Below are 23146 nucleotides of genomic sequence, written 5' to 3'. Positions count from 1 at the left end.
ATCTATAAAAGGAAAGAGCTTCAAGACCCAAAGGGATGACGTAGTTGTGCAAGATGACGGGTGATGTGGCGGTTACTTTGTGGCTCACCCAGTTGTGAACCCAATAGGGTTGCAGAGGAAGATGTCAGAAGAGGAAGAAGACGGGGCTGTTATGCACTTGGAGTTTTGAGTATCTTGGCAAATGGGACTACTTTTGACAGGAATGAGGAAACTGGAAATAGAGGTTGACTTACAGTGTGACTTCTGCTTGGGCCAGGACTTCTGCTTGAGAGCAGGATTTCAAAATGGACATGTCCTGAAGGGAAAGCGAGCTGTGAGCCATCAGAGCTGAGAAGTTGGAGGTTTGGAGATCACTGGCATCTGGGGGCAGATGAAGCCAGAAAAGGTGTGAACTTGGGGGAGGGCAGAGGGGGTGACCTGAGACCACAGAGACCCAGTTTGCCCTGGCGAGTGATCCTGCTGAGCACCGTGCACATTGGGGAGCCAGGAAAAGGTAATTGAGCCGAGTAGCTTGGAGATGGGGGAGGGGCGGGGGAGGGTGTTACAGGGGCCCGAGGTGGGAGGAAATGGATGTCTGTGTAGACCACTCAAGAGAGAAATCTGGGGACTTTGAAGAAGAGAGACAAGAAACAATGGCGGGAAGGATCAAGGGGAGTTTGGTTTTGTTTTTTAAGACAGAAGGGAGTTGTCCTTGTTTAAAGACAGCAGTGAAGTCGAAACCTGGGGAGAAGAAGCTGACAGACGTGGTGGTGCAGAGTGGACTGAATGTCAGGAGGGATGAGGTCAAACCCCTGGTCAGCTGAGGACCCCGAGAGAAGGTCTGCTCTCCACCCAGGAGGTAGGGACGGACTTGACTCGCTTCAGCATCGAGATGGGAAGAAGGTGGGGTGCTCCTGCTGAATAGCCTTGGCTTTGGATTTTGGGTGAAAATGTGGGAACTAATTTATCGGTGTTTATTGTTCAGAAAGAGTGAAGTGGATGGGAGCTTCAAAAGGTTGGGATTGGGCTCAGTGTGTCCGAAAGGCACATCCAACGGGCCTAAGGCATCCGCGGTGGTTCAGAGTGTCCGTGGTCTGCGGCACTCATTCCTAACCAGCAGTCACCATCAGAACCATCTGGGTGGCTTTTGAAACCCAGGGATGCCTGGGTCCCACCCTTGATCTTTCGGAGTCAGAATTTCCTGAGAAGTCCTCGTCTGGGACTCTTAGGAATTTAAAGATTCCATGTACCGTTCAGGAGCTGCTGGGGATATGCTGGCTGCCTTGAGGAGGAAGCGTGACTTTCCAGAGCATAAATAGCCTTGAGTACTGTGTGAAGGCTCGTCTGAGCATTGGCTCCTTGAGGGACTTGTGAAGTTTTGCGCACTTGGGAATTTCAGTCTCCCCTGGTGATCGGGCAACTTACTATTTCTCAGGCAGAGCCAGCCTTCGTATGTGCGGGTATGCGTGTGTTTACTGTTCTTAGCCTGCCGTGTCTCCTTCCAACTCAGCTCCAAGGCGTGTCTGAATACCCCCCGAGTCCTTTTTCTCTGGGTGTTCTTCAGGTTCTCAGGGTGGCCTCTTATGCTCCATATGGTGTTCCCATTTCACTTTTAAATGTAGGAAGAAAACCAGTGTTCTGTTAAGTTTCTTCCTTTCTTGCCCTGACCAATGGAAATGATTCTGTTTCTGCTTATTGCTTTGTATGAATTAATCCAGGAGTCTTCCTCTTAGTGATGTGACTCTCTTTTCTTTCTTCTCGTCTACGTTGGAGATGGAGGTTGCTGAATCTCTTCTGGTTTTGTACGTTATTTTAAATTTGTAAAAATAGGAATCTGGAACTGTTTTCACAGGAGAAGTGAGAAGGAGAGGGGTGCTCTGCAGGACCCCTGGAGCAGAGACTCAACCTGGAGAACACTCCCCATTAAGTGTGCATGGAGGAGCCATTTGGCCGTGTGCAAAAAATATGTTACATATAATTTTGTCATGGAATTTTCAGAATTATCCTAATGATAATCATATTCCCGTCCTCATTTGGTAGACCAGAGCTAGGCTCATTGAGATTAGATCACTTGCCCAAGGACACCCAGCTAGCTAGTGGCAGAACTGGTTGTCTCATAGCAATGTCTGTGCGCTTTCCCCTGTGGCATGCTTTCTACCTTGTTCGCGTCTTCAGAATTAATAAGATGTGCCCACGATAAGAAGGCTAGGCCTTTGAATTAAATGGTTATTGCAAATGGAGTTGCTGGTGTTGAAACATTCCAGACGCCCTAGGAATCCTGTCTTATGTCCTTGGGAGGACTTTATGGTTGATATCTGAAATGAGCAAATTGTGATGGCCAGAGATGTTTCAGAGGAATAAACATAGGTTATTTTTATCCGGAAGATGTTTAAGTTTGAAGTCAATGTTTCCAAACAACTTGGTAAATAGTTTTATAACCATGTTTACACGTCGCAAGGTTTTGCTTAAAGCTGAATGGCTTCTCCTTTTCTTTCCACATTTCCAAATGTGGAACTCGTTCATTAACTAGAAATCGATCATTGGGAATAACTCTAGTCTCTGTGGTTTTCTTCTCAATTTCTGGTTAGTTTATTTATTTTCAGAAGTCAGTGACTTTTTTCTCATGTGGTTTTCTTAAGTCCCAGACCCAGTTAGAGTTTAAACCCCTTTACGATGTGCCTTTGATAGAATATTCTTGTTTGTGCTCCTTCTTCAAGGGCTGCCCCAGGGCCCTGACTCAAAGCCATGGGAGTTTAGGCTGGTGTCTGTGAGTCCTGATTCAAGCCAGTGGCCAGCCGGGGAAGAGCTTGTGCAGTAAACTTACTCCAAACATGAAGCTCTTATCTTTCCACATAGTCCCAGTACAGCCTGCCTCCCTCTCTGTCTTCCCTCCTCCTTTACTTCCCCCTCCCCTCCCCTCCCCTCCCCTCCCCTCCTTAGCCTCTCTTTCTGTTTCTCATTCCCTCACCCTGGGTTTTAGGAATGGTGACGAAAATCAGGGCACATGGGTTTTTAAGTGCTTAGGACTGGAGAGTGAGGAGAATAGGAATGGGACCAGAAGCACCACTGAAGATGGACTACCTGCTTGTGCAGCCACTATGGAGAGCAGTATGGAGGTTTCTCAGAATCCTAAAAATAGAACTACTCTGTGATCCAGCAATCCCTTTTCCAAGTATATACACAGAGGAAATCAAATCACTGTCTGGAAGAGATAACTGCACCCCCATGTTCATTGTGGCGTTATTCATAATAGCCAAGACATGGAAACAACCAAGGTGTCCATTGATGGATGAATGGATAATGATTGTATACACACACACACACACACACATATATATATATTCCACTGTAAAGATACATACAGTGGAATATTATCCCCCCAAAAGAGAAGGAAATCCTGCCATTTGTGACAATGGATGAATGTTGAGGACATTCTGCTAGGGGAGATGAGTCGGGCAAAGACGAATACTGTATGGTCTCACTTATATGCAAATCAAGAAAAGCTGATTTTGTCTTCAATCACATGGAAAAGCTTTTGACTCTTGTTCTGGGGGCAGGGAGGGGTGTGGTGAAGATAGAGTACCTGTGGGTGCTGAAGCTTCCAGCAAATTCCAGCCCTCTCACCGCCATTTCCTTCCTCCCAATCACTTATTGATGTGAAGCAGCAGGTGAAGGCAGGGAGCCAGGACTGAGCTGGGATTAACTGCCTGGGACGCCTTGGGCAGGTTACCCCTCTTTGTTGGGCACTGTCCTAGGTGCTAGGCTTACAAAGAGGAGTAAAACTTCCTCTTTGCCTGTAGAGAACTCAAACTTAGCCAGAATATGGCCCACAAACAAATAATTACAGACACGTGGGGGCTGCTTACCATCTAGCGATTGAGGCCCGGCCATCAGCCTTGGCTAAGTGACGAGGGTCCTGCTTTCCAGGGGGGCGTTGCCTTGTCTGCCTTTCTGCCAGCATGGGCTTCTAACCCTGTCTCTGTCCACTTCTTGTGGATGGCTTCACTGCAGACAGGGTCCCATCCTCCTCCTGTCCCTGCAAGATGACCGTCTGCAGGATGACCGGGGATGCTGTGATCATCAGGCCCGGCTTTTGCTGGCCAGGCTGGACTTCCTGTCAGTGCCAGCACCTGAACAGCCCCCTAGCATGCCCTCACCGGTGGCCCTCTTCCTGCACATCTTGCTGTGAGTTACTGGCTGGAGACCCCCGGCGTTCCTAAAGTACCTTTCAATTTTAGGGCAAGTAATGGCAAAGGTTTTGGAGCCGGGTGGCAAGCCTTTTGGGGAACAGCAATAACTTGGTGGAGTCACAGCTCTTCAGGGTCCTGTTCTTAACTTTGCTAGTTAGTCTAGAGTCTTGATTTTTGTTGGGGTACTTAGACTTATGGGACTCAGGGATGGACGCCAACCAAACAGAATATCTTTTTATCCATTCACTGTGGCTAATACAATTGACATGCAGGGCAGAAATCCTGATGTTGGGTCGTCATTCCATTCACATCCCATGTAGGAAACTTTTCCTACAAATTGCAAGTATAATCAGAAGTAAAGGGAGTCAGTTGGGTGGGCATCATGGTCATGGTGATCGAGCCATGTTAGTCAGATGGACCCAGTTGCATCATACTTGGTACCTGGGCCACCTAGTTATGGTACCTGTTCACTCATAGCGTATTCACGTACTCAAAATTTTTTTTCTTTTTCTTTTGTTGTTTAATAGAATCCTTGCAGACCTCCCCTTTCTGTAAACACATTATCTTTTCCGGGTAGGTCATAGTACTGTGGATTAAATTATCGTTTATTTTAGTTACATTCCAGCCTCAAGGACAGGGCTGCCTGCCAGATACCTTGAGTGAGAGAGTAACGAAGGGGAGCAGAGGACAGGGAATTCTCTTTGGCTGTAGTCATAGCCTCACCTCTCTGGAGAGGAGCGAATGATAAGGCCAGGGGGCTTTCAACGACTGAAGAGTGCTGTATGTCAACTTGTTTTGGTAAATGTCACCCCAGTCCTTTCCATTGTGTTTTCCGAGTTTTTCCTCCATCAATGATAACTTCTCCATTATGTTCCAGAGTTACAATAACGGTTGGGATGTGAGGGTTCGTTCCATTTTCACCCCTTCCTATGGGCTGTGAATCAATTGAGAAATACTCCTAGGTCTCAGGCTGCTGGATATCAGCTTTGATACTGGGAAAGCTAAACTGGAGATGTCAGTATGGCTCTGGGGCTAACGAGAAGCTCCCACAAAACTGGATTGAGCTGATCTATCCCAGTGGCAGGTTGAGCAGCTGCCTGGGGGGCTTGCCCCATGGTGGGAAGAGGAGTGGAAGACTGAGCAGCCTTCGGGAAGGCATCTCAGGAGAGAGTCCAGACTCTGAAGGCACTGCTCCCTCCCTTCTAGGAAGCAAGGGTCCCCCTAGTGTCAATCATACCCTCCCTTGGGCAGACTGAGTGAGGGGAGGAGAAAATGGAGAGGGTTTCTGCCCAGTGTTCTAGCAAGGAAAAGTCTTTGATTATGTGTGGGCCCAGGGGGAAAGGCTATTGGCCTGGAAAGGTTTGAATAACCTTTGGTTTGAGTAAATACTCAAATTCTTGTAGCAACCCTAAAAGTAGGTCAATACTACCATCTTATGACTGAGGAATTGGAGTAATTTGTTCAGGGTCACCCAGGTCTGTGGAAGAGAGCAGGGACTTAAATCCACGTCCCCCTGACTCAAAATATGGGCTATATCCTGTCACACCAACTTGTTTATGAGAAGTTGTGTGTGCTGCTATCCCTTCCTTAAATTCACTGTGGCTGTAAAATAATCTCTTAGTAATCCAAGGCACGAGATGGTAAATATATGTACCTGTGCCCTTTAATTGTGCTCTACATGCACAGTGTCCTCTTAGCATGACTGCTTCTTTAACTTCTCGTTCCCATGCAGATGTGAGCTCTCTCTGATGCTCATAAGGTTTGTGTCTCCCATGTGTGAGGATCAGCCATGCCTCTTGCTTGAGTTGTCTGTTGGCCTCGCTTCACCCCTTTCTCAAGAAGGCGGGGGCCAAGGCACTTGCCGTTTTGCTACCAATTGTAGCATGTAGCACAATGCCTGAACCCACACAAGCTCTGTGGGATTGTTTGTTCAATTGAATAAATGTCTGGATCCACTTTAGCGTGCAAGAGAGGAGGACTAGATGGAGAGAGAAGGCCAGAAAGAGAAAGTAGAATTAAGTGGGGCGGGAAGAAGGAGAGGACAGAAGGGAGGCGATAAGAAATACATTTTATTTAGTTATTTATTATTGTTTTTTTTTAGAGAGACAGAGAGAACACAAGTAGGGGAGAGGGGCGGAGAGAGGAGGGGGGGGAGAGAGAGAGAGAGAGAGAGAGAAAATCTCAAGCAGGTTCCATACTCAGCACGGAGCCAGATGTGGGGCTTGATCCCATGACCCTGGGATTATGATCTGAGCCAAAATCAAGAGTTGGATGCTCAACTGACTGAGCCACCCGGGTGCCCCAGGAAAATACATTTTAAAAAGAAGAGGAAAGGAGAGGTTGCATGGTGGGCGTTTGACATGGGCCGGGATATTATGCCTCCTCTAGCTGAGACGGTCCTCTCCCTTTTTGGAGGCTCTGACAACACTTGTCTTTGGCGGAACTTGAGGAAGGTGTCACCACAGCAGTGGCCAGGGAGGCCTCTTTTGTCGCCAGAGTGTCACTCATAATTCATCTGCAGCAGCCACCCAGGTGGGAAATGCCCTCAACAGGCAAGTACTTTGGCGGCTGACAAGTAGGCAAGAGGCAAGGTTAATAAATCCACCTGGTTTCTATTTTTAGCATGCTGTTAGCACTGCCTAAAGCTGATTGGCCCAAGGTAATCCTTTGCTACTTTATTCTCTTTTAATTATAGGTCTCATTAAACTCAGTTTTGGCTACATTAAACTTTAATTCTTAAATTTTAAGTTCCAGATATTTTATCGTTTTTGATGTACCTGTAAGCGGGATTGTTTTCGTAATTTCTCTTTCTGCTGTTTCATTATTAGCGTGTAGGAGTGTGAGAGATTTCTGTACATTGATTTCATATCTTGTGATCTTACTGAGTTCATTTATCAATTCTAATAGTTTTTTGGTGGAGTCTTTAGGGTTTTCAATATATAATAGTATGCCATTTGCAAATAGTGACCGTTTTACGTCTTCCTTACCAGTCTGGATGCCTTTTATTTCTTTCTGTTGTCTGATTGCTATGGTTAGGACTTCCAACACCATGTTGAGTAAAAGTGGTGAGAGTAGACATCCTTGCCTTGTTCCTGATGTCAGAGGAAAGGCTCAGTTTTTCACCATTGAGTATGATGTTTGCTGTGGGTTTTTCATGTATGGCTTTTATTATGTTGAGATAAGTTCTCTCTAAACCTACTTTGCTCAGGAGCTTTGTCAAATGCTGTTTCTGAATCTATTGGAGTGATTGATAAATGGCTTTTATCCCTTCTCTTATTGATGTGATGTATCACGTTGATTGTTTTTCAAATATTAAACCATCCTTGTATCCCAGGAACAAATTCCATTTGATTGTGGTATATGGTTTTTTAAAATGCATTGTTGGATTTGGTTTCCTGATATCTTATTGAGGATTTTTGTATCTATATTTATGAGAGATACTGTCCTGTAGTTCTCTTTTTTTGTGTGGCGTCTTTGTCTAGTTTTGGTATTAGGGTAATGTTGGCCTCATAAAATCAATTTGGGAGTTTTCTTTCCTCTTTTATTTTTTGGAACAACTTGAGAAGAATAAGTATTTACTCTTTAAATGTTTAGTAAAATTTACCTGTGAAGCCATTTGGTCCTGGACTTTTGTATTTTGGGAGTTTTTTTGATAACTGACTCAATTTCATTGCTGGTAATTGGTATGTTAGAATTTTCTATTCTTCCTGCTTTAGTTTTGGTAGGTTATATGTTCCTAGGAATTTATCCATTTCTTCTAAGTTGTCCAATTTGTTGGTATATAGGTTTTCATAATATTCTGTTACATTTGTTCGTATTTCTGTGGTGTTGGTTGTTATTTCTTCTCTTTCATTAGCAGTTTTGTTTATTTGGGTCCTCTGTTGTGCGCAGTCTCTCTCTCTCTCTCTCTCTCTTTTGATGAGTCTGGATAGAGATTTATCAATTTTGTTGATCTTTTCCAAGAACCATCTCCTGGTTTCATCGATCTACTCTGTTATTTTTTTAGTTTCTGTATCATTTCTTTCTGCTCTGATCCTTACTTTTTCCTTCCTTTTGCTGGGCTTGGTTTTGTTTATTCTTTTTGTAGCTCCTTTAGATGTAAGGTTGTTTGAGATTTTTCTTGCTTCTTGAGGTAGGCCTACAGTTGCTATAAACTTCCCTCTTAGAACCACGTTTGCTGCATCCCAAAGATTTTGGACTGGTGTGTTTTGATTTTCATTTGTTTCCATGTAATTTTTTTATTTCTTCTGTGATTTCTTGGTTGACCCATCCATTGTTTAGTAGCATATTATTTAACCTCCATGTATTTGTGCTGTTTCCAGAATTTTTCTTGGGGTTGATTTCTAGTTTCATAGCAATATGGTCAGAAAAGATACATAGGAATAAGCCAAAGAGGTGAAAGATGTCTACTCTGAAAACTATAAAACACTGATGTAAAAAATTCAAGATGATGCAAAGAAATGGAAAGACATTCCATGCTCATGGGTTGGAAGAACAAATATTGTTAAAATGTCTATACTACTCAAAGCAGCCTACACATTTAATGGAATCCCTATCAAAATACCAACAGCATTCTTCACAGAACTAGAACAAGCAGTCGGAAACTTTGTGTGGAATGAAAAAAGACCTTGAAAGACCTTCAAGCAATCTTGAAAAAGAAAAACACAACTGGAGGTATCACAATTCCAGATTTCAAGTTGTATTACAAAATGGTAGTAATTAAAACAGTGTGGTACTGTCATAAAAATGGACACATAAATTAATGGAATAATTAATTTATGTGCCTGGGTGGCTCAGTCAGTTGAGCATCTGACTCTTGATTTCAGCTCAGGTCATGATCCCAGGGTCGTGGGATTGTGCGTTGGGCTCCGCACTAAGTGTGTATGTAGCCTGCTTCAGATTCTCTCTCTCCCTCTGCCCTTCTCCTCTGCTTACTCTCTCTAAAAAAACAAAAAAAACCCCAAAAAACAAGTGACATATATATAATGGAATGTTACGTAGCCATAAAAAAGAATGAAATCTTGCCATTTGCAACAACATGTATGGAGCTAGAGAGTATTCTGCTCAGTGAAATAAGTCAGTCAGAGAAAGACAAATACCCTATGATTTCACTCTTAGGTAGAATTTAAGAAACAAAACAAATGAGCAAAGGAAAAAAAAAAAGAGACAAACCAAGAAACAGATTCTTAACTCTAGAGAACAAACTGATGGTTACCAGAGGGGAGGTGGGTAGGGGGATGGATGAAATAGGGGATGGGGAGTAAAGAGTACACTTATCATGATGAGAGACAACAACCACCACAACCGCAAAAAAACAAAACAAAAAAAACCAAAACAAAAAAACCCTCACTTGCAAGCCACCAGGGATTCTGGGACTTTTGAGCATTAGCTCCCCATTCTCCTGGGTGGTGCCATACCAATGAATTACCTTTCTTTACTGCAAAAAAAAAAAAAAAAAAAGTTCTAATGAAGCCTTTCTATACCTCTAATTTGAAAACCTTTTACAAGTTTACATAAGAGATGCCATTTATTAAGTAAAGTTTTCATTAAATTCACTTGTCCATGGATATACTCTATGTTTTGAAATGGAAAAAAAAAAACAACCCAAATAATTGGTATTTGTTAAATGGTAGGAGGGAGAGTGGGTGCCATATTTAAAGGCCAGAAATTCACACCATGTTTAAGACAATTCAGGGTGGAATTTTGTTGGCAGATACACCAAGTACAGACAACTCTTGAGTTTCGTTAGCAAAAAAACTAGAGGAGCCGATTCTGTGACGGTGGGAGAGTGGGGTGTACACAATCCACAGCCAGTGGTGTTCATTGGAGCAGGAAGAGGTTAGGGAGCTGCCCCTGAGGGTGTGTCTGAGAGTGTGTGCTGGGGTGTCTCAGAGAGATGATGGGAGTGAACAAAGGTGGAATATTGCAGGGCCGTGTGGGGAATGATGGACAGGTCATCTGGGGAGACCAAGGGTAGTGAGATGTGGTTGGGAGAGGACTATGGGGGAAAACTGAAGTGGGTTGGAGGACATCAGTTTACCTCGGAGGTTTGTTGAAACAGCCCAAGGAGTGTGTTTTCTGGGCAATGCAGAGGTCAACTGGGTAAGGCTCCTTTGTTCAAGGAGGACACAGTCTACTAGCAGAGATGACCTGTCCACAGATACTTTGGCCACAACACACGCCGTGGTGGGTGCAGTTGGCCAGCATGAGCCAATTGCCATGGCTGCCAGAGGGAGGGTGAGATCCTATATCTATCTATGTCTATATCTGTATCTATATCTATATATCTATAATAATTTTTTTTTTAATCCAACCCTTGGCAGGTGCCTTTTACCAACTGGACACCCAGTGTATGTTTGGTGAGCTGAACTTGGAGGAAGAGTGGCTGGTGGGATAACCTTGCACCACCCAGTACCATTTATGAATTTCCCATGCTGTCTTGTGTGGTTACCAGTGAGTTCACATGAAGTAAATCAGTTAATCATTAGCTGGCAGGTGCCAATCTGCCTGCTCTCTTTGGCTAAGTCATGTGGTCACAGCCAAGGCATTATTAATGTTTATAAGAATTTCTGAGTTAGATCCTAAAAAAAAAAAAGAATTTCTGAGTTAGGAGGGAACTCATGGATCATTGATATGACCTCCCGATGGCACCAGTTAGAAACCTTATTAGGTCCTCAGTGATGACAGGAGTTGCCTGATGTTCCACAGGTAACAGATGTTGCTGTATCCCACGTTGAACCTGTCACAGAGCTAGGCAGCGTTCAGCCCAGGGTTGGGGAATGGACAGCCTGACTCTGATGCCAGGTGCACTTGGAAGGGCCATCACATCTAAAATGACTATTAAGTTTTAAATACTTACTTCCCAGAATTCTGTGATGCTTTTCTAACTCTGGCGTGTTTTTGTGGCATTAGCTACTTGCTAAAGATTGCAGCGATGGACTCTTCATAGTAGTAGGTAGCCAGAGCAAGACCAGCTTTTTCTCTAGAGGCAGATGGTGTCATTTGCGGTGGCCTAGAAGTCGATTCATCGAATAAGCAAGTCATGACTGTGTGCACGTTATGTGCAGATTTTAGGAACTTCCCTGTTTCATTATGCGTGGGTACCCTTCAGCCTCCTCTTCCCCATAGAATTTATACCCTCGAGAACTGGTGGCAACAGGCAGTAACTTCTGCCTTGTAGTGTGGAATGGTGCAATTCACATGGGAAACAGAACAGAAAACCCACAACAGGTGAAAGGAAGTGGCATCTTGGCTTAATGGGGTTGCAAAGTGAGTAGATTTCCTTTTTAAAGTTTACACCATTGCAAAAACTAAAGTATATACTCTATAGGACTGGGAGGTTATACATAAAACCCAAAGGACATTTCCCTCCATATTGAGATAGAATCCCTTTAATGCTTAACTGTGCGCTCGCAGGACATGAGTCTCCTGAGTGGCACTCCATGCCAGCTAATCTGCCCAGCTGTCATTCCTGCCATCAGGGACTTGGAGAATCTGGTATCAGAGGGAAGGGAAGGAGGGAAGGGAGGTGGCATGGTAGAGGTGGGGGGAGGTCAGTTGCACTTGGAGGGAACAAAACAAAAATGAGAAAATAAATGTGAAGTTTTAGCGATAGCAGGCATTTTAGGGTAATTAGAAACATTTGCGAAGTTTTGTGAAAAACCATTGTGGTTCCTTTATTGTCCATATCTACATAGCGTGGTGGATTTTTTTAAATAGATGTATTTGGGAGCTTCTGGGTGGCTCAGTCTCTTAAGCATCCGACTTCAGCTCAGGTCATGGTTGGTGAGTTCAAGCCCTGCGTCTGGCTCTGTGCTGACAGCTCGGAGCCTGGAGCCTGCTTGGGATTCTGTGTCTCCCTCTCTCTCTTCCCCTCCCCCGCTCATGCTCTGTCTCTTTCTCCTCAAAATAAACAAACATTAACAAAGAAATTCAAATAGATGTATTGGTTATTAGAGTATCCCAAGGCAGGGATACTGTTTGCCACTTAAAATAATGAAGCAGGAGAAAATATTTAAGTTCCTGAAGTTCAGAGGCCAGCCGCCCTGGAGAAAGGTGACTTTTTAATTGTTGAAACACCAGCTGTTAGGGTCTTTATTAGTGTTTTCATCTGGATGGCGACTGTGGGCAGGTAATTCTTGATGGCAGGTTAGACGGTTAAAAACCGTCTTTTTTAGTGTTTCTAATATGTATGAAATAACTTGGTTAAACTGTCCAGCTCAGCCCGTCTTTAAAATTAGTAATTATGAGGCCAGGCCTCCTTATCATCTTTGAAATAGAGTAAAAGCTGATAGTAAAAGCTGTCATGTCCTTCAGGTTGTATTTTCTGTTTAAATCCTCACCTTTGAAAAAATTACCTGTTTCTAAAAAAATAAATAAAGCTATTTCTGAAGTAAAAATAATTAATAATAAGCCCTTAGTCCTTAGATAGCTTTTGTCAGAGCTATTCTAAATATTGATTTTTACATATATTAATTCATTAAAACCTCGCAATTACCCTAAGTGGTAGGGTTATGTCTATTACGTAGATGAAGACAGTAGTAAGCAGTGTGTGAGTCCAAAATTTGGATCTTGGCTGTGCTTTCTACCACAGTACTGCAGCATAGTTTTGAAAAAATTTTTTACGTAACAGCAATTTTGTAAATGTTTATTTATACTTGAGAGAGAGAGAGAGAGAGAGAGAGAGTGAGTGTGATTGGGGGAGGGTCAGAGAGAGGGAGACACAGAATCTAAAGCAGGCTCCAGGCTCCGAGCTGTCAGCACAGAGCCCGAGGCGGGGCTCGAGCCCATGAACCGTGAGATGATGACCTGAGCCGAAGGCGGATGTTGAACCGGCTGAGCCACCCAGGTGCCCCAACACTGCAGCGTATTAATCCTAAAACAAAACCAAAAACTCACATGCCCTCACAACCCAGCTCCAAAGAACTCTTTGCAGACAACCCTTACAGTGCTGTAGGGCTGCTTAAGATGTGTTGCAAGTGAATATGTGTTTTTCAGCAGGTAGTATTTTTTTCTAGACTTTTTTTGTAAAGGAAAATAAAAATTTCATGGAAGAGCCTGAACTTAAAATTCTCCACTTAAGAGGAACTAAACAGTGTCTTGTGCTAAAGGCAGTTTCTTGCCTTGGGCCTTTCTCACTATATTACTTTCATTAATTAAGGAAAAGTGTTTTGGGGCCTCTTAAAGGGGACCGGCTGTTAGGGGAGGGGATGGTGTTTTGATACTCTGTTTCCCCTGCTTGCCTATGAAAGTCTTCATTCTGTGTTTCAGAACTTAACAGACAGTGGTTTTGCTATAACTCTCGCCACTGTCTTAGTAAATAATCTATCCAGGGTGAATTAATTTGCCTCTTTTGGATATTACCACCTCTTTCCTGCCATGCACCCATCATGTCAGACAGGTAAATGGAAATTCAAGGACTTTTAATTTTTTAAAGTTTATTTATTTGGAGAGAGAGAGTACGTGCAAGCAGGGGGAGGGACAGAGAGACAGAGGGAGAGAGAGGATCCCAAGCAGGCTCTACACTGTCAGCAAGGAGCCTGACGCGGGGCTTGATCCCACCAACTGTGAGATCGTGACCTGAGCCGAGATCAAGAGTCAGATGTTTAACTGACTGAGCCACCCCGGTGCCCTTGATATTATTTTTATTCTGTGTGGGTCCTGTGAGTGGAACTGTTTGCAGGTACCCGTGATTTCTTGAAGCGACTCATGAGAAGGAGCTCTTCCTTCCTGAGCCCGATTCACCAGGCTGCCCGCAGCAGTGTAGTTGTGCTGTGCGTGGGTTCAGCCACAGCAGTGGCTGTCTGGAGTGTCTATAGATTGGTGGCCTGGGCACCGGGCGCCTGATACTTTATTTTCCCCACTTCCCCCTCTGGTGTCTTCGTTTGTCTCCACACATACCCACCAGCTTTGCACTGTATCCTGAAGGTCACCTTTTATCTGCGACAAGAGCAAGTGTAACCCCACCACCTGGAGGACGTGGTCCCCTGACATCCAGGTGTGCTGCACATACATATACGTATTCCTTGGATCACGATGAATCTGGAATGTACCGTAAGAGTTGCAGTTAGTGCCATCACAGATTTGTTTAGTTAGTGTGCTAGCATTTTTTAAAATGTATTTTTTTAACATTTATTGTTGAAAGAGAGAGAGAGACAGAGCTCAAGTGGGAGAGGGGCAGAGAGAGAGAGGGAGACACAGAATCCGAAGCGGGCTCCAGGCTCCGAGCTGTCAGCACAGAGCCCGACGCAGGGCTCGAACCCATGAACCACTAGATCATGACCTGAGCCGAAGTCAGACGCTTAACTGACTGAGCCACCCACACGCCCCAGTGTGTTATCATTTTTAAAGGTTCCTTCAAACCCTGTATTTTATGTAAAACATATAAACCTTTACAGAGAACCCAACAGTTACTATTAGTCGTGCTTTTCATCAGAGTTCATAGAAGCCCCAGTAATGGCTGGCTCAAGGTCATCGGGGTCAGCCAGGCAGCCTCTGGAGCTTGGCCCACCGGATGAGGAAGGCAGTGGCTTCACCTCTGTCTGGTCCACACTGTGTTTGCGGAGCGCTGTCCCTTGGGCATTGAGAAGAGGTGGGTGGAATGGTAAGAGCACCAGGGTAGAATTGTCTTGGCTTTTCAACTCTAGAGAAAAAAAAAAAAAAAAAAGAAATCAAAACTCTTCCAGTCAGTAAAGCCTGGACATAATTTTGCCGTTACCCAAATAGCACGTGACCTACCGTAAAGCAACAGGAACTAGCTGGGATCGTTCTTTGGAGCCCCCAGTTGTGGGTGCCACCGAGCGATGCCTGTTGCAGCTGAGCAGTCCCCCTTTCTCCCTTAGATTTATTTCAGTTTTCTTCTTTATGTATTTTTCCATTCACGTATTCTACACAGATTAAATACTTATGTGCCAGGCGCTGTACTGGGTGCCAGGATCCAAGGGGTAACAAGGCAGTAGGTTTCTGTCCACGAGACCCTCACATTCTATTGGAAGAACAATTAGAGATTTTGGTCAAGAGTCTCAATTGTGCCGTCGATTCTGATATCTCATCTGAGTTCTGTAGTGGCATCGTAAGAAGCGACTGTTACGGTATCCTTTGTGTCTTTTCCCTTCTTATTTATTTCCTTTCCCCAACATTTTTGTCTTTATCATTTCTCTGTATTTTAAACCCAGGATTTCCAAAATATTTACTGGCACTGCCTAGCTCTGTGCAGAGTACTCAGACTTCAACAGTTGTCTGATCTCTGGTCTGTCTCTTTCTAAGTCAAGCAGAGTTTTAAATCTCCCTCGTGTCCTCCTGTTTGTGAACAGCCAAATGTATTTTGACTCTATTTCAGATATTTTCCAAAATCAGCCATTAATCATTTCGGGTGACATGTTTCCATTAAGTCGTAGTATGTTGTAAAAACCTGTTTCAATCTCTGTGATTATTTTATGGAATTTTAAGATTTAAATTTTAGATGAACTTTCAGAAGTATTTTGCTTCTGTGGGAGCCGAGGTCTAGAAAATACTAGCTTTCTCTACTCAGAGACTCTAAAGTTCCAATTTTGTGTGACATGGGGAGGAACGTGTGTTTTCTTCAGAGTCCCTCTGAGGAAGCTAAACCGTGTTCATATATTTCTGCCCTTTTTGCCTGCCCCCTCCTATGTTGTTATGTATCTTTTTATGTTGAAATGTTTGTTTAATACACTACTGATGATCTGTATGCATATATCAAGGTCATAAATGCATATGTGTATTTTACACTTAGGTGTTTACAGGACTTTTTATTGTCGTTTGCCTTTGACTTTTTTTGGAACTGAAACTTAGGCGCAGAGGGCACTTGCTAACTAAGATTTAGAAAGGTGAATAAGGCTGACTTCATGTTCTGTTTGGTAGTAAGAGCAAAAGTGGAGAAGGCAAGGCCATAGACATTTCTTCAATTTTCGTGGGTAGAACAGCCATCTTTAGGAATTTCGTAGTAGTTGAGACCACAGCATATTTATTATCTTCTCTTGTTTTTCTTGTGTTAAAGAATGTAAAAGAGTTTCCTGCTGTCGGTGATGCTGCTGGGTTTGGATTAAGAGGTTTAACTGCATTGTTTCCCATTGCAGTTGGGGGTGAAGGTTAGATTCGGGAGAGACCATTGGGTGTGGATTGTATCAATCACATCTAAATCGCTGTACATGAAATAACTTCGATTATTTAAAGAAGTAACACTTGGAACTCTTGAAGGCTCCAAAACAGTCTGTTCTTGCATCTGAAAATGTCTTTCAGTAAACATTTTCTGAATGCCTAGCAGAGGTCTGAAACTATGTTCCTTATAGAATAAAGAGTAAACATAGTCTCCAGAGCCTTCTCTTACCTCTTCTCTGCCCTGCGTTTCTTTATCCACCTTTTCTTATTCTCCTGACATGCTGACCACTTAACTCCTTGCCCTTAGCATGCCATTCATTCATTCATTCATTGCACTGTAGAGAACCTAATATATAGCAGGCGCTGTGTGTACATTGATCAAAAGGATAGATGTGGCCTTCTCGAAGCTATTGGTCCAGTAATAACAGAGCACGAGGAGTGATGTGATTGCAGAAGCTGAAGGTGCCGTGGGAGCAGCAGAAGGGAAGGCTTTCTGGAGGAGGTGACCTCTAAGCTGAGATCTGAAGGACTGAGGAGGAGGGGAGGGAGAGTTGGGCAAGGTCAGAGGCAGGGAGATTAGTAAATGGCTGTTGAAGTTGTCCAGGTGAAATGAATGGTAGTCTGAATTAAGGTGGATGTGGAGAGGGGAACGAATGGATTAAAGATAGATTTATGAGGTAGAATTAATAGAGTGAGGAGATTGAGTCTATTTGGAGGGTATGTAAGAGAGAGGTGGAGTTCTCTGGTTTCTGGCCTGAACAGTTGGGTGGTTGAAGGGTCCCACCTTTAGATCGGAGACCTAGCAAGAGGAATTGATGGAGGGGGCAGGTGATGAGCTCTGTTAGGAGCTTACGGAAATTTAGGTGTTTGTGGCTTATCTAAGCGTCGATTCCAGTAGGCGTGGGGTGTCTGTCTGTGATTTCAGGGGGGCACATCTGGGCTGGAGAAAAAGATTTGGAAGTCATCAGCTGGTATTGGAGGCACAGGAATGAGAGAGGCCCCTTAGCATATAATGTGGCATGAGAAGAAAAGCTGGCCTGGGATGGCCCCCCAAAGGGCACCATTTTAGCAGGAATGGGCAACAGGGGAGCAGCTCTCAGGAAGGAGGTAAGGAGTGATCAGAAAGGTACAGACAGCCAAGAGAATGTGGTGGTAGGGAGTCAAGAAGAAAGAGCATAGAGGGGCGTGTGGGTGGCTCAGTTCAGCTCAGGTCATGACTTCAGCTCAGGTCATAATCTTGTGGTTTGTGGGTGCGAGCCCCATGTCATGCTCTGTGCTGACAGCTCAGAGCCTGGATTCTACTTCAGATTCTGTGTCTCCCTCTCTCTCTGCCCCTCCCCAGCTTGCACTCTGTCTCTCCGTCTCTCAAAAATAAATAAACATTGAAAAAATCAAAAATAAATAAAAAAAGAAGAAAGGCCATAAAGTACAAGTGCCAAATGTACTCCAGATAGACAAAGACTGGATGTGGTTCCTTGGCTTTGACAAACAAGGACATGGTGGTGACTTGGGCAAGCAGTTGTGGAGTGTTAGGGATATGGCATGGTTTATGGCATGATGGGGAGGTTACAATTGGAGGGTGATTTTAGGGATTCTTTGGAGTTTAATTTTTAAAATAAATTCCCTTTCCCCTCCTTTACTTCTATGAATGTGTAGGTGGAAGAATTAATAGGCGCCAAAGAAAAGCTTGCTGACTACTTGAAAAACATTTTTTAACCCACAGCTGGCGATTTGTTTCCTACCTTTGAAAACTGTGTATAGTTCGCTGTTGAGTAGGCTAAGGTATCGCTGTCATTTTTTAAGTGGGACGCATGGTTTTTTTGACTCTCAGTCCACATTGGAGTTTCCCTTTTGTTACAAACACATATTCCAGAGAACATGATTGCATAATAGGAGCTGAAAATAGCTTCATTCCTAGGGACCAGGCAAAATCACAGATTTTCCTCTTCTCATGGTCCCCCGTTACACAAGGGCCAGCAGCCCTTGTGGCTCCCCACTCTTGGAATTGTGATATCTGTGTTGTATCCCCTGTGGCCCCACAAGGTCTCTGTTTTGTAAAAGGCAAATGGTGATGTCTTCTATTTTCGGTGTAAACTAAATGAGAAAAATTAATTCTGTCATGCGACTTTGGAGAATTGCATAACACGCTCAGATAATTGGTCACACCCTAGGGTATTGCATAAGAAAATACATACAGTCCTGGTTCTGCATTTTCCATTGTCCCCATAGATCTCGCTCAGAGTAGCGTCTAACTAGCAAGTAGTATTATGGGTGACAGCAAAGTGTCCATGTCTATGGAGGGTATCGTCTTTAGAGTGGTAAACTTGTTACTTAAGTCTACCAGGAAAGAAGTTGTTCCAGTCAGGTTTTTGTGTGTGTGTGTGTAGGAGGCAACATAGGTTGTTGGGGAGAGAGGCAAGTTGGGAATCTGTTTCCTTCTCTCGCGTTAAATAACCTTATTTAACCTCCCCACTTTGCCCACTGGGAAAACACTGATGCTATTTGTACTTACTGCCTCCTTAGTGACGTGCAACAACCAAATGCAACATGTGCGTGTACGCGTGCATGCGTGTGGGTACAGTTACTGTTTTCTAAGAAAGGTGACACGATGGTATCCTATGATTGACTCATGCTCCATGCTGATTGGGCTTATGTCTCTTAATTCTATTTTAAATGTATGCCTAAGAATTTTAAAATAAATAATGAGATTTGAAAAAAATGTAAATTTGATTCTTTTTTTTTGAGAGAGAAAGAGAGATAGAGAGAGAGAGAGACAGAGCATGAGCAGGGGTGGGGCAGAGAGAGAGGGAGACACAGAATCCGAAGCAGGCTCCAGGCTCCGAGCTGTCAGCACAGGGCCCGATGCGGGGCTGGAACCCACGAACTGTGAGATCGTGACCTGAGCCGAAGTGGGATGTTTAACCGACTGAGCCACCCAGGCGCCCCAAAAGAATGGGCTAATTGTGTTTTTCATCTGGGAAAGGTCTTTGACTATATAGGAGCATATTATGCATTTCATAGGCCATCAGTGAGTTTTTGGGTGGGGGTGTTTCATCATTTATATGCTTTCTACTAAAGGATGTATAGAGAAATTGGTCAGCTATAATTAGTACGTTTGAGCTTTTCTCCTTGCTACTGTGTTTGGAAACAGCTTGATGGGAAAAAAAAGAGATGATTAGTACGCACTGAGCATTTCATGCTGGACAGGCATTGTGCTAAATCACTTTACGTGTATTAACTCACTTAATTGTATGAGGGTATCTGTATTATCATCCTCAGTTTTTGGAAGAATTTAAGACACAGGTTAAGTAACTTGGCTAAGGTGGTCCAGGTAGAGGTTAGAGTTAGGGTGGGATCTGTCTCCAGCAGTCTGACTTCACAGCTTGTGCTCTTTATAACTCTGTTCTGATTCTCATCACTTGATTAAATCTGTGTGCTTAATTCATCTGTATGAATTCATCTGTACTCTCCCTTTTTATAGCAAATAACTTAAAAATGTTAATCTGTTGGCCAATAAAGTCATTGGCCAAAGATCAATAATAAAAGAAAAGGTGCTCAACTAGTAGTTGGGAAAGTGTAAATTGAATTACTACGATACCAGTGTTTTACCATCTGATTGAAAAAATTAAACAGATTGACAGCATTCAGTGGTGGCTGGCAAGGGTGAGGGGTGAAGGACACATACACATATATGATGGTGGGCGTAAAACATGGCTTCAACTTTTAGAGAAAATCTCTGGTCATATTTATTAACATTTTAAGTAAATATGCCACTTGACTGAACTCCTGGGAATTTATCTTACAAACATAAAATACCCAGTACATAAAGTATATGTACAAGGACTTTTTTTTTTATGGTGCTATTTGCAGTGCCCCCCTCCCCCCACCCCCCAAAAAACCCAAAAAAAACCCCTGGAAACCACTTGGAAGTTGGAAAGTGCTTGAGGAAATTATGTCACGTACATAATATTGAAGTTTTGGAAAGCTTAAGAAGACCCTTTGCTTCCCTCCTGGATGTGGACCAACTTGGAAAGAAAACCCAGAAGACAGCCAGAGGGAGATCAAAATATTATCTTTATTAATGATAAAGCTGATTAACCACAACAGATTCCCTATCTCTTTACCCTTGACTGACTTACCCCCCCTCCCCAATCACTGGGAGCGGGGCAACCATACAAGACCCCCGGGGAAGGACAAGGCAGAGAGCATAGAGCAGGAAAGGCTCTTTCTAAATGCAGACCTGCTCCCACAGAGAGATCCCAGAAGGCCTGACTAGCCATGCTCAGTGTCTCTTCTCAAATTCAGCAGGTGGCTAAGTCATTCCTTCTTCCCAGGGGAGGAGGGACTGAGCCGGTCAGGGTGGAGACCTTCCATATTTTCCCTCTGAGGGAATGGAGTGGAAATTATCTTACTTCTGTGGAAATCATTCTGTGGAAATCATCTTATTTCTATGGAAGTCATTCTGTGGAAAATAGAAAACATTCTCACCCCAACTCATGTTATAGAATATCATGCAGCTTTGAAAAGTACATACTAGCTCAACGTGAATGGACTTGGAAACATGTCGATGGTATTTTGTGAAATGAAACATTGAGTTACAGGGTAATTTTTATGCCACGATTGTATTAAACAAAAGGAGAAACCAATGTGTATGAGTATGTTTTATAAATATAGAAAAAAGTGTTAAAAAATGGAGAATGGTGGGTGTTGTGTGTAGAAGCTTGGGGATGGGGGGACCATGAACTTTTCTCACTGTATATTTCTGTATCTTTCAGTTGTTAAAATGAGCATTTGTTAATTTTTATAGGAATATAAAATTGGATGAAAAAGAACCACCATGACTTCTTTCAGTTGACTTCATTCAGGTGTAGTTTTGCTGGATGCCTGGAAGAAGGGTCTAAAGCTCTTTTGATGTGTTTCATTGAGTCCTCACAATGGAGGATAGTAGTTTGATTCGTTTGGATGCCTTTTATTCCTTTTGTATGAACCAGTTGGTTTTCCTGTTCATTTTTAAACCTTCCGAGAAGAGTGAGGTATACAGTGCTCTGGACCTTTTGAGTAGTTCTTTTGCCAGTTAAGAAAGCTCTTCTGTGATGGGGTGGTGAGTGCCAGGAGCCAAAACATAGCCAGAGTTAGTCAGCCAGCGCATAGGTCAATGACGTATCAATGAGGATGTCATGAGTCGCACAGGGCATGAGGTTCTGAGTCCATTTATAAGGTGGAAGGAGATCTGCCTAGAGACTTAGGAACCTCCAGCCATAGTCCCCCCATTTCTTCCCCCCATGAGCCAGTTTCCTTATCCACAAAATGAGAAGCTTGCACCAGATAATTGTTAATAGCCTAAAATTTTCTTGTCTATTTTATGCCTGATTTAAAATCTTTGGTTACTCTAAAATACACTTATTTTTATTTAAAAAAACTTTTAAAAATGTTTATTTATTTTTGAGAGAGAGACAGAGTGCGAGCTAGGGAGGGGTAGAGAGAGAGAGGGAGACACAGAATCTGAAGCGGGCTTCAGGCTGCACCGAGCTGTCAGCACAGAGCCAGACGCAAGGCTCCAACTCACGAGCCGTGAGATCATGACCTGAGCTGAAGTCAGATGCTTAACGGACAGAGTCAGCCAGGTGCCCCTAAAGTACGCTTATTAAACTGCTTGTTCCCTCCCTGTGAGCAATATGATAAGTTGAAGCTGTGATTCATTCTCAGACCTGGGCGACACATTAGAATCAGCCAGGAACCTTAAAAAAACTAAAATGACTGGCCTTCCCCCACACCTGTCGCCCCAGAGTCAGAGTGGGGCCTTAGAATCAGCCCTTTTTATTTTTTGTTTTTTAAAAAATTGCTCCCTGGTTGATTCCAGTGTTTAGTGTTGAGAGTCACTGACTGAAGAGGGGTCTTGTGCGGTAGTTGAGTCGTGGGCAGCACAGCAGCAAGTGGTCTGTGTGGCAGTTCGTTAGCTGGCTGGACAGTTTGTAGCTCACCTAATACACAAGATTCTTTCACCTCTTATTTAGTGCCCGTTACACTCTTGTGAAGCAGATGTTGTTATTGTGTCAATAACCTTGTAGGTGGTGAGACTCTTAGTGGAGGTTACTTTTCACTCTGGAACCCAGTTGAGAGAAGGCAGCTGCAGACCCAGCTGGGTGGATTTGGGTCACGTGAAAAATTACACACACACACACACACACACACACACACACACGTGTACATATAAACACATTTACATAGATTATATATTGAATGTATGTTATACATGTACACCCCCCGCCCCCCATACCTGCTTCTGGTGGTGATCTCTGTCTATACCCAGGCCCTGGTCGAGATTATAAAGCCATAACCAAAATCAGTAACCAAAACCCTTCCCACAAATAAAAGTCCCGGACCAGATGGTTTCACTGGTGAATTCTACTGAACATTGAAAAGGAGAATTAATAACAGTTCTTCTTAATGTTCTTCCAAAAAAAAAAAGAAAGGAGAGAACACTTCCAAACTCATGTCATGAGGCCGGTGTTACCCTGAAACCAAAACCAGACAAGGACACCACAAGAAAAGAAAATTATAGGCCAGTATTCTTGGTGAACAGAGATGCAAACATCTTCAACAAATATTAGCAAACCCAATTCAACAATATGACAAAAATCAGACACCGTGATCATGTAAGATTCATCCCAGGGATGCAGGGACGGTTCACCATCTGCAAACCAATCAACATGTTAACAAAATGAAGGATAAAAATCATATGGTCATCTTGATAGATGCAGAAGAAGCATTTGACAAAATTCAATATCCATTTATGGTAAAATTGACAAAGTAGGTATAGAGAGAACATTCCTCAGAATAATAAAGGCTATATATAATAA

General features: G+C 43.4%; 1 protein-coding gene across 4 annotated transcripts in view; it reads left to right on the top strand.

Moving 5' to 3' along the window:
- Positions 1 to 23146, top strand: part of MBOAT1 (membrane bound O-acyltransferase domain containing 1) — a 104068-nt gene that overhangs the window by 21756 nt on the left and 59166 nt on the right. Inside the window, exon 1 of one of the 4 annotated variants that reach the window (XM_027040400.2) lies at positions 10507 to 10622. The exons of the other annotated variants lie outside the window; for them this stretch is intronic. Coding sequence (XP_026896201.2) covers positions 10590 to 10622 — 33 coding nt within the window. The 5' untranslated portion in view covers positions 10507 to 10589. Of the gene's footprint in view, positions 1 to 10506; positions 10623 to 23146 lie in introns of those variants that run through there. 4 annotated transcript variants of the gene reach the window in all.

The sequence above is a fragment of the Acinonyx jubatus genome, chromosome B2, assembly GCF_027475565.1.
Source record: "Acinonyx jubatus isolate Ajub_Pintada_27869175 chromosome B2, VMU_Ajub_asm_v1.0, whole genome shotgun sequence".
In the NCBI taxonomy this organism is placed as follows: domain Eukaryota; kingdom Metazoa; phylum Chordata; class Mammalia; order Carnivora; family Felidae; genus Acinonyx; species Acinonyx jubatus.
The sequence above is the reverse complement of the archived record's forward strand: the minus strand, read 5'-3'. Positions and strand labels throughout refer to the sequence as shown.